Genomic DNA, 17,893 nt, shown 5'->3' with positions numbered 1-17,893 from the left:
ACAGTGGTTAAGCTACGCCGGGATACACAAGTACGCCTCACAGCTTCTGGTGGTCAACGAGTTTCAGGACCTGGTGTTCCAATGTACCAACTCCAGTGAGTAAACAGTTGTTATTAGTCACACACACAAAATAAATTATAAACAACTGTAGAAAGTATTAGGTATAAGCATGACAGTGGATTTGAAAGAGTTAAGTAAACATGAGGTGCATGTGTAAGAACTTTAGATAGATATATAGCACGTGACTACTCGTCTATACAGTGATAACTACTTCAAAATCATTGTGTCGTCAAAAATCACCAATACACGTCATATTATCAACCTAGATTTAAATCCTATAACAAATAAAACTTTAAATAAACTTATTACAATGGTACATAGCAACGTGCTAGCTGAGTTTTGATAAGGCATTATGGCTTATGTTTTCGAAATTATAATTCATTAGTTTTTAACATGTCACCGAATGCAATCAAATCCCAACAACTGCCAAAACATACACCAATAAGTTGGACACCCCGAAAAAAAAATGTCGGGATTTGGTAAGGTGATGAACAGTGCGTTTCGCTTTAATGAATGAAGAAAACTGTTGCGTCATGATGAAATAACCATTTTTGTTTGTAGCCACTGAACCGTGTCAGTACCGAAACGGAAGTGCCTTCCTGGACGCCTATTTCCCTGGAGCAGAGGACACGATAACTCGTGACGGTGGGATTCTCGCAGGATTCTTTGGTTTCTTTCTTCTCCTCCCTATATTGACGTACACATTCAGGGGTGGAAGGAATCTGCACTAGTAAGGACATGTCAGGATATCGGCCACTGGGTGGAGTTAAAGGGGTCAGGCAGGAACAATTTGTAACGGCAGGAATACCCGTGTTCTAGAGGACAACCATCAATATTGTTCCAACAGTCAGTCGATTATATGATTTAGTGAAAAGTGCACTCACCTTTCACCGGGGTTGGATTATATTGGAAGAAAAGGCACGAAGCATCGCCTGGCCAGGTGTTTTTCCTGTAACTCCTGTTTCCTCTAGACACTTTCAACACGTTATCACTCGGAGTGATAATCATAATTTCCTGATTTTGTTGAGTGATTGATTTATAATAAGATTATTTATAGAATGTAAAGTGAGGATGCGACAATCCTCCTGCCTTTTTACGTCCTGTTTACCGACGCTAAATCGACACTATTTTCGTTTTTCATAAACTCACTGTGAATATTCCATATTGTTATTTATTTTTATCAACACGCTTTGTACATATTTATTGAAAAAGTAAAGATGATTCCTTGATATGTCTGTGTTGCTTTGTTGGAATGCAAGAGCTGGGGTATTGAAAACGGGAACAATTGTAAGCTGTAACAGTTACATTGGTAGAACAGGTTGGTAACCTCAGTAATATAGAAGAGCATTCTTTTTTAAACGATAGAACACTGCAATGTAAACAAACCTGTAATGCTAAATCAAAATTTATAAAACGGTAATTAGAATCAATTGAACGAGTTAACGAAAAGCAGGACCATGTGATCCGGAAAGATAAACCTCTTATGATTGGTCGATGCAGGCCATGTCAACCTAGGTAAAATGTATACATTGTAAAATTCTAAAAATTAGAACCGGTGTGGTTAAGATAGAAACATCCTATATATCAACGAGTATTAACAAGTTAAGTCATTCGCACCGCACTAGGGATTAAAATACATGTACTTCCAAATGAGATTGCGATGTTTTTCCATAGCCATCACACACTAGCCTCTCCCGGAATCCGTGATGTAAATAACAAAGAAATCGTGATTTTGGACATCATCTACGATTTCATTGAAATGAGGTGATTAAAATACAACAACAACAACAAAGAAATAGAACTGGTTCCAGGACAAGTCGGCTATAAAGCATGCCTCTGTATTGGGTCCAGATAGGTCACCAGCATAGTATACCGTACTAGATATCCCGGCTATATAGATAAGATTATTAGGGTGGGTATTTGATACACAGTGGTAAAATGTATCTATACTGTGCTCTTACCTTAACTGGAGATAATTGCATATCGTGCATGCGCATGACTTATAAGAAATGTCTGTATCCGTCACACATGACTTACGAGAAATGTTTATATTTCTCTATCCGTCACACATGACTTACGATATATTTCTCTATCCGTCACACATGACTTACGATATATTTCTCTATCCGTCACACATTACTTACGAGAAATGTTTCTATCCATCAAACATGACTTACGATATATACACATACTTATTACACATACTTATTACACATACTTATTCATTCTTCGTAACATCTATATATCAAATCGATGCGGACAAAATATCTAAAAGTGAAAAAATAAAAATAAAAAATCATCTGTTTTTGTTTGCTAGTTTGTTTTTGAAACCATTGCATTTTTATAACGTGTTGTCAGAATGCTACTACAGTCGTTCAATCGGGCATAGGGTTTTTCAAAAAGATTTTACATGTAGGCGACGTTAACAGAAGGTACCGTTAGTTTAGAGCATCATTTTATTGAAGGAAATCCTGCTGGGAAACAAATCTTAACAATCAAAGTTTATGATTCAGAAATTCCTCTTCCTTTTCAACATATATGAAAAGATGTTCTGCGCAGAGCCTTGATATATATACTGCACATGTATTTTTTCTGTTCTGAAATCATATGAAGATATCACCAAATTAAAGTGTTTTTAGCTAACGAATTGTGATATAACTGCTGGCTGTTAACGTGTTACTAGGCGCCTGGATAACATGTTGGACATCATACAGTGGTTAAGCTACGCCGGGATACACAAGTACGCCTCACAGCTTCTGGTGGTCAACGAGTTTCAGGACCTGGTGTTCCAATGTACCAACTCCAGTGAGTAAACAGTTGTTATTAGTCACACACACAAAATAAATTATAAACAACTGTAGAAAGTATTAGGTATAAGCATGACAGTGGATTTGAAAGAGTTAAGTAAACATGAGGTGCATGTGTAAGAACTTTAGATAGATATATAGCACGTGACTACTCGTCTATACAGTGATAACTACTTCAAAATCATTGTGTCCGTCAAAAATCACCAATACACGTCATATTATCAACCTAGATTTAAATCCTATAACAAATAAAACTTTAAATAAACTTATTACAATGGTACATAGCAACGTGCTAGCTGAGTTTTGATAAGGCATTATGGCTTATGTTTTCGAAATTATAATTCATTAGTTTTTAACATGTCACCGAATGCAATCAAATCCCAACAACTGCCAAAACATACACCAATAAGTTGGACACCCCGAAAAAAAATGTCGGGATTTGGTAAGGTGATGAACAGTGCGTTTCGCTTTAATGAATGAAGAAAACTGTTGCGTCATGATGAAATAACCATTTTTGTTTGTAGCCACTGAACCGTGTCAGTACCGAAACGGAAGTGCCTTCCTGGACGCCTATTTCCCTGGAGCAGAGGACACGATAACTCGTGACGGTGGGATTCTCGCAGGATTCTTTGGTTTCTTTCTTCTCCTCCCTATATTGACGTACACATTCAGGGGTGGAAGGAATCTGCACTAGTAAGGACATGTCAGGATATCGGCCACTGGGTGGAGTTAAAGGGGTCAGGCAGGAACAATTTGTAACGGCAGGAATACCCGTGTTCTAGAGGACAACCATCAATATTGTTCCAACAGTCAGTCGATTATATGATTTAGTGAAAAGTGCACTCACCTTTCACCGGGGTTGGATTATATTGGAAGAAAAGGCACGAAGCATCGCCTGGTCAGGTGTTTTTCCTGTAACTCCTGTTTCCTCTAGACACTTTCAACACGTTATCACTCGGAGTGATAATCATAATTTCCTGATTTTGTTGAGTGATTGATTTATAATAAGATTATTTATAGAATGTAAAGTGAGGATGCGACAATCCTCCTGCCTTTTTACGTCCTGTTTACCGACGCTAAATCGACACTATTTTCGTTTTTCATAAACTCACTGTGAATATTCCATATTGTTATTTATTTTTATCAACACGTTTTGTACATATTTATTGAAAAAGTAAAGATGATTCCTTGATATGTCTGTGTTGCTTTGTTGGAATGCAAGAGCTGGGGTATTGAAAACGGGAACAATTGTAAGCTGTAACAGTTACATTGGTAGAACAGGTTGGTAACCTCAGTAATATAGAAGAGCATTCTTTTTTAAACGATAGAACACTGCAATGTAAACAAACCTGTAATGCTAAATCAAAATTTATAAAACGGTAATTAGAATCAATTGAACGAGTTAACGAAAAGCAGGACCATGTGATCCGGAAAGATAAACCTCTTATGATTGGTCGATGCAGGCCATGTCAACCTAGGTAAAAGGTATACATTGTAAAATTCTAAAAATTAGAACCGGTGTGGTTAAGATAGAAACATCCTATATATCAACGAGTATTAACAAGTTAAGTCATTCGCACCGCACTAGGGAATAAAATACATGTACTTCCAAATGAGATTGCGATGTTTTTCCATAGCCATCACACACTAGCCTCTCCCGGAATCCGTGATGTAAATAACAAAGAAATCGTGATTTTGGACATCATCTACGATTTCATTGAAATGAGGTGATTAAAAGACAACAACAACAACAAAGAAATAGAACTGGTTCCAGGACAAGTCGGCTATAAAGCATGCCTCTGTATTGGGTCCAGATAGGTCACCAGCACAGTATACCGTACTAGATATCCCGGCTATATAGATAAGATTATTAGGGTGGGTATTTGATACACAGTGGTAAAGTGTATCTATACTGTGCTCTTACCTTAACTGGAGATAATTGCATATCGTGCATGAGCATGACTTATAAGAAATGTCTGTATCCGTCACACATGACTTACGAGAAATGTTTATATTTCTCTATCCGTCACACATGACTTACGATATATTTCTCTATCCGTCACACATGACTTACGAGAAATTTTTATATCGATCAAACATGACTTACGATATATTTCTCTATCCGTCACACATGACTTACGATATATTTCTCTATCCGTCACACATGACATAAACAAATGTCTCTATCCGTCACACATGACTTACGAGAAATTTCTCTATCCGTCACACATGACTTACGACAAATGTCTCTATCCGTCACACATGACTTACGAGAAATGTCTCTACCCGTCACACATGACTTACGAGATGTGTCCAAATCCGTCACACGTGACTTTCGTGATGTCTCTATCCGTCACACATGACTTACGAGATATGTCTCTTACCTTCGGACATTACGCTAAGGCTCCTGACTAAACTTGATATGTAATGTAGAAATCTTCTTCCTACAGACCTCTTTACTGGTGTAATATTTCTTACTACACTGACTGCACTTTTCAACCTCCTACAGCAGACAATGATACATGTGTCGTTCGCACGTGATTTGAAGTTCATCGCTTAAATAAGTTCAGATGGAGCACATTTCTGTGGTCTCAACACCCCACTGGAGGTGCATATTGATTTTGGCCGAAATCCCACCGTTCTACGTACTCTAGAAATGATGACAGAAACGCCCGTCGACCCGTCCACATTAAGCAAAAATACAAGAAAGCTGCCAAGCACACGTTGGTTGAAGTTTATCAGTTAAATTTGTACCGGATTGAGCATATTTCCGTGGTCCCCACATTCCCACTGGAGGTGCATATGAATTTTTGGCCAAGATCCGACTGTCCTAAGTAATCTAGAAAGATGAAAGAAACTCCCGTTGATCCGCCGCATTAAGTAAGAATATAATAATGCTGCCGCGCGCAAGTGGTTTGAAGTTGACCGCTTAAATGAGTACCGGATTGAGCATATTTTCGTGGTTCCCACATCCCACTTGAGGGGAATATAAATTATGGCCAATATCCGAATGTCCTAGTATTCCATACATGGTGACAGGAACGCAATTTGACCCGTCCTGCTTCGGTAAAAATGATACTGCACGTACGTGGTTTGAAGTTCATCACATGAATGAGTTTCAGATTGAGCATATTTCTGTTGACTCCCTATCCAATTCCGAGATTCGCCATTCCTAAGTACTCCAGAAATGATGACAAAAACGCATTTTGACCCGTCCACATTAAGTAAGAATGAAATTCATCACTTAAATGAGTATCGGATGTCCACCCCCTTGCAGGGTCGGGGTTGTTTCTACATTACGTTCTGTTCAGGGGACATTGGATTGAAGAGCCAAAAAATAAGGTCCACAAATGTAAGCTGATTGTAGAAGGCGACTTGAAATTGGCCCCCTGTGTTTTCTATATAGGGTCATTGAGGGACCACGATAGATCTTGCCATTTCTTTACTTATATACCATTTGTCTAGTTTATTCTACATCTGATATATCATGGCGCTGTAGCTTTACGAAATTTAACAAATATATTATAACAACAAAAGGTCAAAATGGCCCTCTATACTCTTTATATAAACTATATATCTTTAACAAGAGATATATAAATATGTATATGGAATTCATATACGTGTACACATAAATCCGAAAGTAAAGCTGTATATAGACTTATACTCACTATTTCTTGTATGAACAGACAAGGTAATGATTTACATGACTATTGAATTTCAACATCAAATATGTCGCATTGTTTTGATAAAATTACAAATAAATCGTGTTTGAGCATGGTATTATTGGTTTTTAAAATTGTTAGGCATTGATGTTAGATGTAATTTCGTATCTTAGTGTTATAAACTCTTAAAATAAAATGTGAGTGGTTCTCTTCACACACAGTAAATGGAACAGTTTTCTTTCGATTGTAATTATTTTTATCGATTAACCAATCTGTTATAGTAGTAAACAACCACATCAATATAAACGTTTTTACAGAAATAGTATTGATTTCAGTTTTCAATGAAATATAATTCATCGGTTCTGAATTAAGCTTCATTTCAGTCGTTGATGATTAAACCTAAATATCTGTAGATATACATTAATTAAAAAATACGTGATGGCTCAAACAACTACATCTGTACGGTAATAACACCACTAATACGAGGGTCAAACTAAACTAATACGTGGGGGTGGACGATTATGTTTTTTTCTGGACAAATATAATCAACGCAAACTGGAGCCAAACATAATTCATATAAAGTTCACTGGACAGTGCAAACGACCATACAAACATCACTGCCCAGAAACCATCCCCAGAACACCAATCTCACGCTCGAGTCTATTAACAATACACACGAGCGTACTAACACGACTGCCCAGAATCCAGCCCCGAAACAACAATCTTACGCTCAAGACTGTTAACCATTTTGTTTATCTGACATACTGTAGATTACAATCATTTAAAGTCTATTGATGTGGATAACCGTACGCCCATGGTAATTGTCATGGCATCCGAATCGTGCCTGGTCCAGTGTAGAAAAGGTCTGTGACGTCCAAGCCAACTCCAAGGAGAACGCTTGTCTAATTGCACTAGGCCTTAGAGTAATTACAATTCTGATTAAGGAATTTAATCACTCATTATCTCAATCATGACAAACTAACTGAAGGACATGTATTAGTATAAGAATCCTGATTTAAAGACAAAAAAATTGGTATTTAGTTTTAATGAAGCATCTCTAAACATATAACATGATAATCATTTATGTTATCTTAATTCATTGCAATACAGCAACCCAGAGTTTATAAGTGATGTCATTGTCCAAGTTCAATTCAATTCATTTTATTGACTTTAATCTTTACAGCCAATCAGTTCATATAACATATAACACAATACATTGGCGTCAGTTACATTTCATTTATTCGTTGTGAAATTAAATAATATTCTTTTAATCTGAGAGTTACCTCCCTCTAAATACAAAATACGAAGGATGATTGATATGTTGTGAGCCTCGTATTGAAGGAGGTACCCAATGATGTTCTTTTTTTAAGTCCTACTATTCTCTGACTATATAGGGCCGTGTACCCAAGGAAAGGTCTCATTTGGTAAGTTTCTATCGACGAGGTAGCACTCTAAATAAACAAGACAAGCGGCTTTTGCAAAATGAACAAAATCGGTGAAGAGCAGTGATCCAGTATTTGCATAAAAAAGGCACAACACCTAAGGCTATCCATAATGATATGGTAGGACCACTAAGGAAAGATGCTCCTTCCTTTGCTTCAATTTAAGCGCGGCCGACAGAGCCTTGACGATGACGACCATCCTGGAAGCCCTGTCAATGTTGCAACCCCAGAAATGGTCAATAAAGTTCATGATATTGTTATGACTGACAGACGAGTCACAAAAAGGTATATAGCCAGTAGAGTTGGCATTTCACAGGAAATTGTATATTCCATTCTGACCGAGGATCTTGCAATGAGAAAGCCGATAGGTACCAAGACTTCTGACAGTTGATCAGAAGCACACCAGGTGCACATAATCGCATGCTAATCTTGACGTTTTTGAGGAAGAACCTGCCAACTTTTTTCAGAGATTTTCACTATGGATGAAACATAGGTCCATCATTTTACCCCAGAGGCCAAAAAACAATCGAAACAATGGAATCAGTAATTGATAGATGCAGTGATATATCTTATCATGCATGTAAATGTAGATGTAATTTAGTCACGGTGATATTGTGATCGTCACCAAAATTCTGTTAGCGATATTCATTACAATAACAATTCGTAAGACAGATCAGGAGACTTAACGTATAGAAATTATAGCCGAGCATTTGAAAAAACAAACTAATTTCTAGATGGCAATTTTAATGACTAAAGTTTTGCCGTGGTAACTAAGGACAGACTTACGTGAAAATGTTCAACAATGTTATAATCATGTACACGATGTGATCAAATTTCCTTCAGTAAGCCATATGACCCCAGTTTTTTGGACGGATACTGACGTTAACATGGACCAGTGCTCGAACATCCCAATAGAATATCTAAAATTTCTATTTTTGTTATGTTTGCGAACTATATCATACTATCTAAACCTCTACTAATCAAAATAACACGCGATAAATATTTCCATGTCGGTATTGGGCTGTACATCCATGCACCCCATAACCGGCATGGAACGGCCGATGTTTTGTAGGAGAATAATGAGAAGAGCCAAAATGAATTAGACTGCGCCGTACAACTGTTTCAACCTTCTAGGATTCGTAAGGGATGATAAGGCCTTTAAGTATTGAGCATTTTGGGCGGCGAAAAATAAATCTCGGATATAGCAAAAGCAATGCCGAAATCTCTAATTCAATGCCTAGCTTTTAAATTAATTTCATTTCAACAATTAATATTGAACAAAAATATACAATAGGATCAGATAGCTGGTTAATCCTAAATAAATCTCCATGTATAAATAAATGATTTAAAATTTAAATAGATATAACAAATTGAAGCATATAAATATGAAGAGATATTATATTTGTACTGATACGTTTATTGGTTAAAGGGAGGTAATAAGTTTGCAGTATATATATATCTTTATTTATTTCAAATTCTACAGACCCGGGCGTCCACTTACAGCATGGACAACAAATACACCCTAAGTTTAAAATATCACAGTCAGTTTTACATGTACATATAACACAGACTTTTATATATAAAACATTGAACTAGAGGAAAATAGTATTCTTTAGTCGTACTTTGAACATAGCAAAGACAAATAAAACATATCACAGTATGGAAAAAAATCAAATGAGTTAAAATTATATTGAATCCTGTTTCAAACACTATACGTTTTAACATCTATGCGACTTCTCTGATATTAAACTGAACGGAACGAGATGGTCATAGATTACGACCAGTTACTAAAAGACACATTTGCTCACCTGAATTAGGACAGTCAAATACACTATTTACACATTTTAAAAGAAAAACACAGTCTAAATATGCTCGCCTGTGTTCCAGGCTTAGAAGATTAAAATACTTACAAACTGCAGTGTAAGGACATGGAATTTAAGTCGACATGTGTCTTAGAATATTAAAACAAATCAGAAACGTGCGCTGAACAGCTTAAAGATTGACTTAGACCTGCGATTTCTTATTTTATCCTGAAAACTTGAAATGCCAGGTTATGTCAGTTGAACAATATGTTGGTCGTCTCGTTATCACTGTATCTATGGTGTTACAATACAGTAATTACTACACTCTTTCCGTACTTGTCCTCTATCCACTTTCCTTTACTCATGTCTTCCCTTTCTCTTTTGTTTTTTCCCGTCGTTATAACCACCTCCACATTCATCCTCATTTGTCATTGACTGTTGCAACGACGTCAAATCCCGAATATAAACAAAATTAATCTCCCCTCTACAAAAACATCTCGTTTCACCACGGTCATAATTTTTTAAGCGTCATTATTTTAATTACAGAAAGTTCGTTTTGTTTTCTTTTTAATAACAAGCAGAGAATATCAACTTGGAAACGACATCCTTGATGTACATTACAATGGACAAAACGATGACACACATGAACAAATCATAGACTTACACGTCGTCTTGACCGATACCCGCTATGCGAATCTATTTCAAAGTAGGGTTAAGTCAAAACCTTAAACATCAATAAGCGTCGAAGACCAGTTTAACATTACAAAGGGAAATAAGATACAATCGAGTCTGACTTCATATCACACAAGGAAATAAAATATTAACGAGTCTGACTTCATATCACACAAGGAAATAAGATACTAACGAGTCTGACGTCATATCACACAAAGAAATAAAATACAAACGAGTCTGACTTCATATCACACAAGGAAATAAAACATTAACACGTCTGACTTCATATCACACAAGGAAATAAAACATTAACGAGTCTGACGTCATTTCACACAAGGAAATAAGATACTAACGAGTCTGACGTCATATCACACAAGGAAATAAAACATTAACACGTCTGACATCATATCACACAAAGAAATAAAATACAAACGAGTCTGACTTCATATCACACAAGGAAATAAAATATTAGCGAGTCTGACTTCATATCACACAAGGAAATAAGATATTAACGAGTCTGACTTCATATCACACAAGGAAATAAAATACAAACGAGTCTGACTTCATATCACACAAGGAAATAAGATACTAACGAGTCTGACTTCATATCACACAAGGAAATAAAACATTAACGAGTCTGACTTCATATCACACAAGGAAATAAAACATTAACGAGTCTGACTTCATATCACATAAGGAAATAAAATATTAACGAGTCTGACTTCATATCACACAAGGAAATAAAATGTTAACGAGTCTGACGTCATATCACACAAGGAAATAAAATATTAAAACGTCTGACTTCATATCACACAAGGAAATAAAACATTAACACGTCTGACTTCATATCACACAAGGAAATAAAATATTAACGAGTCTGACGTCATATCACACAAGGAAATAAAATGTTAACGAGTCTGACGTCATATCACACAAGGAAATAAAACATTAAAACGTCTGACTTCATATCACACAAGGAAATAAAACATTAACACGTCTGACTTCATATCACACAAGGAAATAAAATACAAACGAGTCTGACTTCATATCACACAAGGAAATAAAATATTAACGAGTCTGACGTCATATCACACAAGGAAATAAAATATTAACACATCTGACTTCATATCACACAAGGAAATAAACATTAACACGTATGACGTCATATCACACAAGGAAATGAAATACTAACGAATCTGACGTCATATCACACAAGGAAATAAAATATTAACACGTCTGACTTCTGACTTCTGACTAGATTGAATCAACAATTATACTCTACATCAGGTACAATGTATATAGTATGTATGGAAACAACAACGGTACTCTACATCAGGTATATTGTCTACATAGAAACAACAATGATCCCCTACATCAGGTATATAGTCTACATAGAAACAACAACGGTACTCTACATCAGGTTTATAGTCTACATAGCAACAACAATGATACCCTACATCAGGTATATAGTCTACATGGAAACAACAATGATACCCTACATCAGGTATATAGTCTACATGGAAACAACAATGATACCCTACATCAGGTATATAGTCTACACAGAAACAACAATGGTACAAATGTACCCTAAATCAGGCATATAGTCTGTATGGAAACAACAATGATACCCTAAATCAGGTATATATTCTACATGGAAACAACAATGATACCCTACATCAGGTATAAAGTCACATCTAATACTAAGGCGTTAAAGCGATATTACAGAGGACACATACGTAAATAACACCTTTAGATATGCCAAACAATGAATATAAAACTACACAATACAGTTGTTTCGTCCTTCAGGGATTCGTCAGTGATGATAGGTGCCAAAAAGTGTGGAATTGCTGAATCCAGTGAAGCTTAGAAAATACAAGCGGACCTAAAACTGATACAGCATTCCAATTTGGACATTGAAATGTTTTAAACAAACATGAACTAGTTATGTGTAGTGTATTTAGTTCTGTTTGTCCTCGGGTCTTTGTAATAGTTTCAAAGTCTGAAAAACAATACATGTGTTTGCAGCATTAACAGGAAATGCCCGTAAGAATGTTACCAGGGTTCCCCTGAAAAACACTCGTATTCCCTCGGTCTTGAAACTTCGGTATGCACAGTCTGTTATACTTTTGTATTGGCCAACCATATCACCTTGGTAGCGACTCTTGATGACGTCAATCGGCATACCTACGCCCCAGTTGATACACCCGGCAAATCCTCCTCCGAGACTGTCGGCCACCAGTCCATGAGAGTCAGTCAGACCCCGCTCCTGAAGAAAATGTTGTATCTGATGAAAGTTGACCATAAAAAGTCCACCTAGTGGGATCTCACGACAGAGCATCAGCGACGCACCTTTGTATAGCCCAACAAGACCATTATTTACAAGTATGTACCGCCCAACATCCAAAGGACCGCGAAAGTATTTTGTTTGGCCACCTGGATAACACACAATTTTTTAAAATTAACTTTTTTTAAAGAGATGCATCAAGTAATTGTGGGATGTATGTTATATCATTCGCAAGTGATGTATACCATAAGGCGATACACTGTGCATAATACCAATCATTATTCTTAAGGAACAAAGAAACAGGTGTTGTTGGGTTTTTTAAATTTGATTACTAACAGGGGATTTCCCGTTGCCATTGTGATGCTGCTGCTTGTGATTGGAGAACGACTTTGACGTAATCAATGGGGATGACAAACGTCATTTCCGCCAGGCTGCCTATACATCCGGCAATATAACGGCTCCGCCAGTCGACATCCGCTGGATTGTGCTCTTTGTTGAACAGGCTCAGTGCTGTGTTATTTACTCCAAAGAACACAGCATTTGTGAATGGGACGGAACACAACGGCCAGGAAAGTCCCCTTAGTAAACCATTGGACTGTACAATGAAAACGTGGACATTTGGTTCAGAAATATTATCATACTGACACACAAAACACACAAATACATCAATCCAGACATAATTAACCTGGATTTGTTATTACTTTTACTTGTGGTTGTTTTCGATAATGGTATATATATATATATATATATATATATATCGTAAAACCTTGCACAAATGGTGCAACTTTATGATAAAAGCTAATTTCGATTTCCGATAAACATTATCAACACAAAGTCAGAATAAAGACTCACAAGCGTATTTCTGTAGACTGCGGTGAGTATGTCGGGAAGTCGGGTATGTGACTGTGTCTGCAGAAGGACCTATGCGAGATATAGAGATTATCACCATGGAAGGAATCAAACATTTACACTGATAATCATTTAACATGAATAGAATGGCTTAAGGGAACATTAAACTGAGTCATTACAATCTTCAAAAGACTTTTTTATAGGAGAGTGGGTGGCATAGCGGTGTTCATATTTCAGCACTTCAGTCGAATAATATGCAATGTTTAGTTATTGTACAGTTTATGTAGAGTGCGTTCTACAACATTTGCTCTGTGTTCAGATTTATCAATTCATTTTTTTCCAACACTCAATAACGCGTTATATAATATGCACTAAGCTTATCACGTATACAGAAATAACAGTGACCAATTTTTTTTACTAACTTGTACAGGGTTTCACGTTCTCTCAACAAACAGGGTCATATCTGAACGGAACACAATACCCTCTGAGGAATTTAACATTTTAACGTCCGTAACTTTCTAATAAATCAATATAGTATGTTTAAATTTATTCAGTTTATCAAAGTAGAAAACATAAAACAATTATCACTAGCAAATGAACAAAGGAAAGATTTGTAATTCTTTAATTAAAATTAATTCATTTTTAACTAATCAAATTGATAATATATGAATTGCTGTTCTTTAAGACAGTAGTAAGAATAATATTTGTTGAATTTAAATTTAGGTGATGACAGTAAGAACTATTTTGTAGAATGAATAATTAATTATGTAAGAGTGGGTGCCTTTGTCCTTTAATGGATATACAATGTTTTCCATTAAGTTGTAAAACTTACGGAATAATGTTTAATTGAATTGAACATGAAAAAAAAAATTCAAATGAATTATTCCAGCACACATTCAGTACCATTTATGAAATAGATAATGTTACTACATTTTTATATCATGACATTGATAATAACTCATATTTCACGGAAACTATAAAAATAATAAATTGGAAGGGGAAAAAAGAAGAAAAAAATTAAAAGAAATAACGAGGATATTGCCGTTTACATAGAGTAAGCAAGTCTGATTGTCTTTCATGGACTCCAAATCAATGTCCTCACAGTTTTGATGTAGGGGACAAATGTTCTTATTGAGAAATATTTTGTATGAACTGATGTTCAATACGCATGAAAGTCTACGTTATATTTATTTTATTTATGGAATACACAGCAGCACTATAAAACCTACTTATGTAATTTTGGATTTGATACAAAGAGGCCCGAATGATTGTCATCGGCATACTGACATCTTGATTACTGTAGTAACAAGATACATTGGAAGGAGACAATACGCTGAAAAAAAGAGATAAAATTGAATCATGGTTTTCATTATATACATGCGTGCATATTTTATTACCTTAATGGTGTCAAACGGGAAGCCAATTAGTACAACGGCCACACCTGTAACACAACGTAAAATCTACTCTTCTATCATTCATTATACTGTATACGAAAGGAATAAACTGTCAGGTTAACTTATAACTGTGTCAATGAACAAGGACTTAAAACGTCAATAGACACGAAAACTACAAAAGCATCACAACATATGGACAGATAATGTCGCAGCTTCAATATATAGCTACAAAATACGCCAAAACATGAAATACAAAAACCAAAATAATGTTGATATGGAGTGACACCCACCATATCAACTGTCTACCTGTCTTTAATCAGGGAGACTGTTACAGACACATAGGCACGTGAGGCACACAGTTATAGACACGATAACATAAGACAAGCGGTTACACACAGGATATTAGACACATTGTTAAAGACACAGGACATGAGACACACAGTTACAGACACACAGGACATGAGACACACAGTTACAGACATACAGGACATGAGACACACAGTTACAGACATACAGGGCATGAGACACACTGTTACAGACACACATGACATGAGACACACAGGACATGGGAACACAGTTATAGACACACAGGATATGAGACACACAGTTACAGACACACAGGGCATGAGACACACAGGACATGGGAACACAGTTATAGACACACAGGATATGAGACACACTGTTACAGACACACAGGGCATGAGACACACAGGACATGGGAACACAGTTATAGACACACAGGATATGAGACACACTGTTACAGACACACAGGGCATGAGACACACAGGACATGGGAACACAGTTATAGACACACAGGATATGAGACAAACAGTTACAGACACACAGGTCATGAGACACACAGTTACAGACATACAGGACATGAGACAAACAGTTACAGACATACAGGGCATGAAACACACTGTAATACAGTAACATGAGACATACATTTACAGACACATAGGGACATGAGACACCATGATACAAACAGGAAAATGAGACATCATATTACAGACACACAAAAATGAGACGTCTATTGTATTGGTACAATGATCATGTTATATGGATATTTCCTGTCGATTCTTTTAAATTAGGTTTCGCCAATGCATACATACATGTGGTATTTCCATTTTCTCAGTGTGTCTAATGTGTAAAGATACTACCGAGTGGCGGAAGGATGGGAGAAGAACATAGGAAATGAAAACCGGAGTGATGAACAGACATATCAACGAGCTTCCAGCACGTTTAACATTCCCATGGTTTTCATCAACCTTAAACAGTAATGCTATTTACTAGAAAGAGAAAATCGACAATAAGGAAATTGAAATCGTCCTTATAACAAAGGTTACTAAACAGCCGACGAGACAAAAGGAAAGACAACGAGAACATCTAAGCTTAATGCACAAAAACAAAAAACTAATAAGATTCAAAAGTCCAAATAAAGGCAAAAAGAAATGAATATGATGCCAAAACAAAGAGGAAGACAACAGCTTAAGTATCAAAATTCTTTGAACGATGTTTCCATCCAGTTTGTATATCTGTGTCACTTTGTTATCTAGGCCTACAGGTGCCACAGAAATAGACAATAGATACTGTGTAGTGTATTGTAGTTAGACAATGTAACTATGATAATGTGTGCTCTAAATGTACCCCGGGTTGGAGGAACGACTAGCCCATATCATTGGCACGACACAAAACATTCATTTTCATAAGTCGTAGTTTGTTATCATTAATATTATATATAAGGAACGGAGAAGTTTCTAATGTCCAGTCCAACATCACATGACGACAATGCGTCACAGATATAGGACTCAAAGTCATTGGCCCGGGCAGTTAAGTGCTAGATGTATTAAGTTCATGTTCGTTGTTTTTTTCACTAATAAACTTTCAATTATCTGTTTGTGTTTTGTTACTTTATTTTTTCTCTGATGATTAAAAGCTAACCTAGTTACAATAATTCTAACCGAAGTAAAGTATGATTTACATAATTAAATTCCATCATTTACCTCCGACACCTCCCGCTACAAAGCTATGGAAGGAGTAGTCCGCCATCTCTCTGTCGCTGTGGTGTGCTGTCAATTGTTCTTTAGGGTACAAGGACATGGATCATGGTGACTTTTCCAGATAAATAACATTCCTCTACATATGGAGTTACGCTTAGTAATCAGCTTGTTTTGCTATTTGTTTTGTATTATGTCTCTTTTTTATATTTACAAATCACTCATGGTAAATACACATGACACTTTTTATTTAGAGGATTATTGAATTTATTGTTTAACCTACTCGAGAATGTAAAACCTTGGCGAAGTATTGCCTTGGGCATCATACAGCTACAATGTACTTACCTACGTACGTGTCGGGTAGGAATCGATTGACTCTTCCTTATAACAGGGTATATATAGAGAGCTATAAAAAGATATTTCGTCAGTGAATTGTTCAGTTACGTTTCCTGTTTTTGTTGATTAAAGATGAGTGCTAGCACGTGACCTGCACCAGGTGTACCAATAAACCTCCTAATATGTACTGGACAGATACCGACTCAGCGTGTTGCCATCATGACAGGTGTGCATACTTGACAAATCATCCCTATTTATTTCTCAGCGTACCCTAATTAAATAACATCTTACGTGAAATATTTACACTGGCGTTAATTGTATGACAACCGAAGTAATCTATGTATTCCAGTAGGGAATCCTTCGAGATCAGGGATGTTACCAATATCCTAACTGGTATGTACAGGGAAGATAAAAGCGTACATTTGATAAAAGTGTTATTGTTGTCAACGGGGGTCTTCTCGATAATCAGAGGAATTTAATATGACAGGCCATTGGTCCATATGTGATGTGAGTGTCTATATTGGTAAAAGTATTTTGTCTTGTAAATCTCCCTGCTCAAACAGAAAACAATATATCGAAAATGGGTAT

At 36.3% G+C, this 17,893-nt stretch overlaps 1 protein-coding gene across 1 annotated transcript; it reads right to left on the bottom strand.

Annotated features, from left to right (window-relative positions):
• Positions 1 to 11,487: 11,487 nt before the first annotated feature.
• On the bottom strand, positions 11,488 to 17,882 carry LOC117323900 (solute carrier family 25 member 45-like). Its single transcript, XM_033879419.1, has 5 exons — positions 16,976 to 17,882; positions 14,976 to 15,019; positions 13,582 to 13,650; positions 13,066 to 13,324; positions 11,488 to 12,878 (listed from the first exon to the last, which is right to left on the bottom strand). Exons 1-5 carry the CDS (start codon positions 17,070 to 17,072, stop codon positions 12,403 to 12,405), a joined length of 945 nt encoding a protein of 314 aa, XP_033735310.1. The 5' UTR covers positions 17,073 to 17,882; the 3' UTR covers positions 11,488 to 12,402.
• Between the last annotated feature and the right edge of the window lie 11 nt (positions 17,883 to 17,893).

Source organism: Pecten maximus, chromosome 3 (assembly GCF_902652985.1).
Source record: "Pecten maximus chromosome 3, xPecMax1.1, whole genome shotgun sequence".
In the NCBI taxonomy this organism is placed as follows: Eukaryota; Metazoa; Mollusca; class Bivalvia; order Pectinida; family Pectinidae; genus Pecten; species Pecten maximus.
This window is presented reverse-complemented; position numbering and strand designations above follow the sequence as displayed.

What these genes read in the sequence shown, in the direction of transcription:
- LOC117323900 (XM_033879419.1), bottom strand. Translation starts at nt 17,072, where the DNA reads ATGTCCTTGTACCCTAAAGAACAATTGACAGCACACCACAGCGACAGA. An exon ending in TCCCGTTTGACACCATTAAG is followed by an intron (nt 13,651 to 14,975) that starts GTAATAAAATAT and finishes TATCTCGCATAG; the next exon opens with GTCCTTCTGCAGACACAGTC. An exon ending in ATGGCAACGGGAAATCCCCT is followed by an intron (nt 12,879 to 13,065) that starts GTTAGTAATCAA and finishes TGTGTTATCCAG; the next exon opens with GTGGCCAAACAAAATACTTT.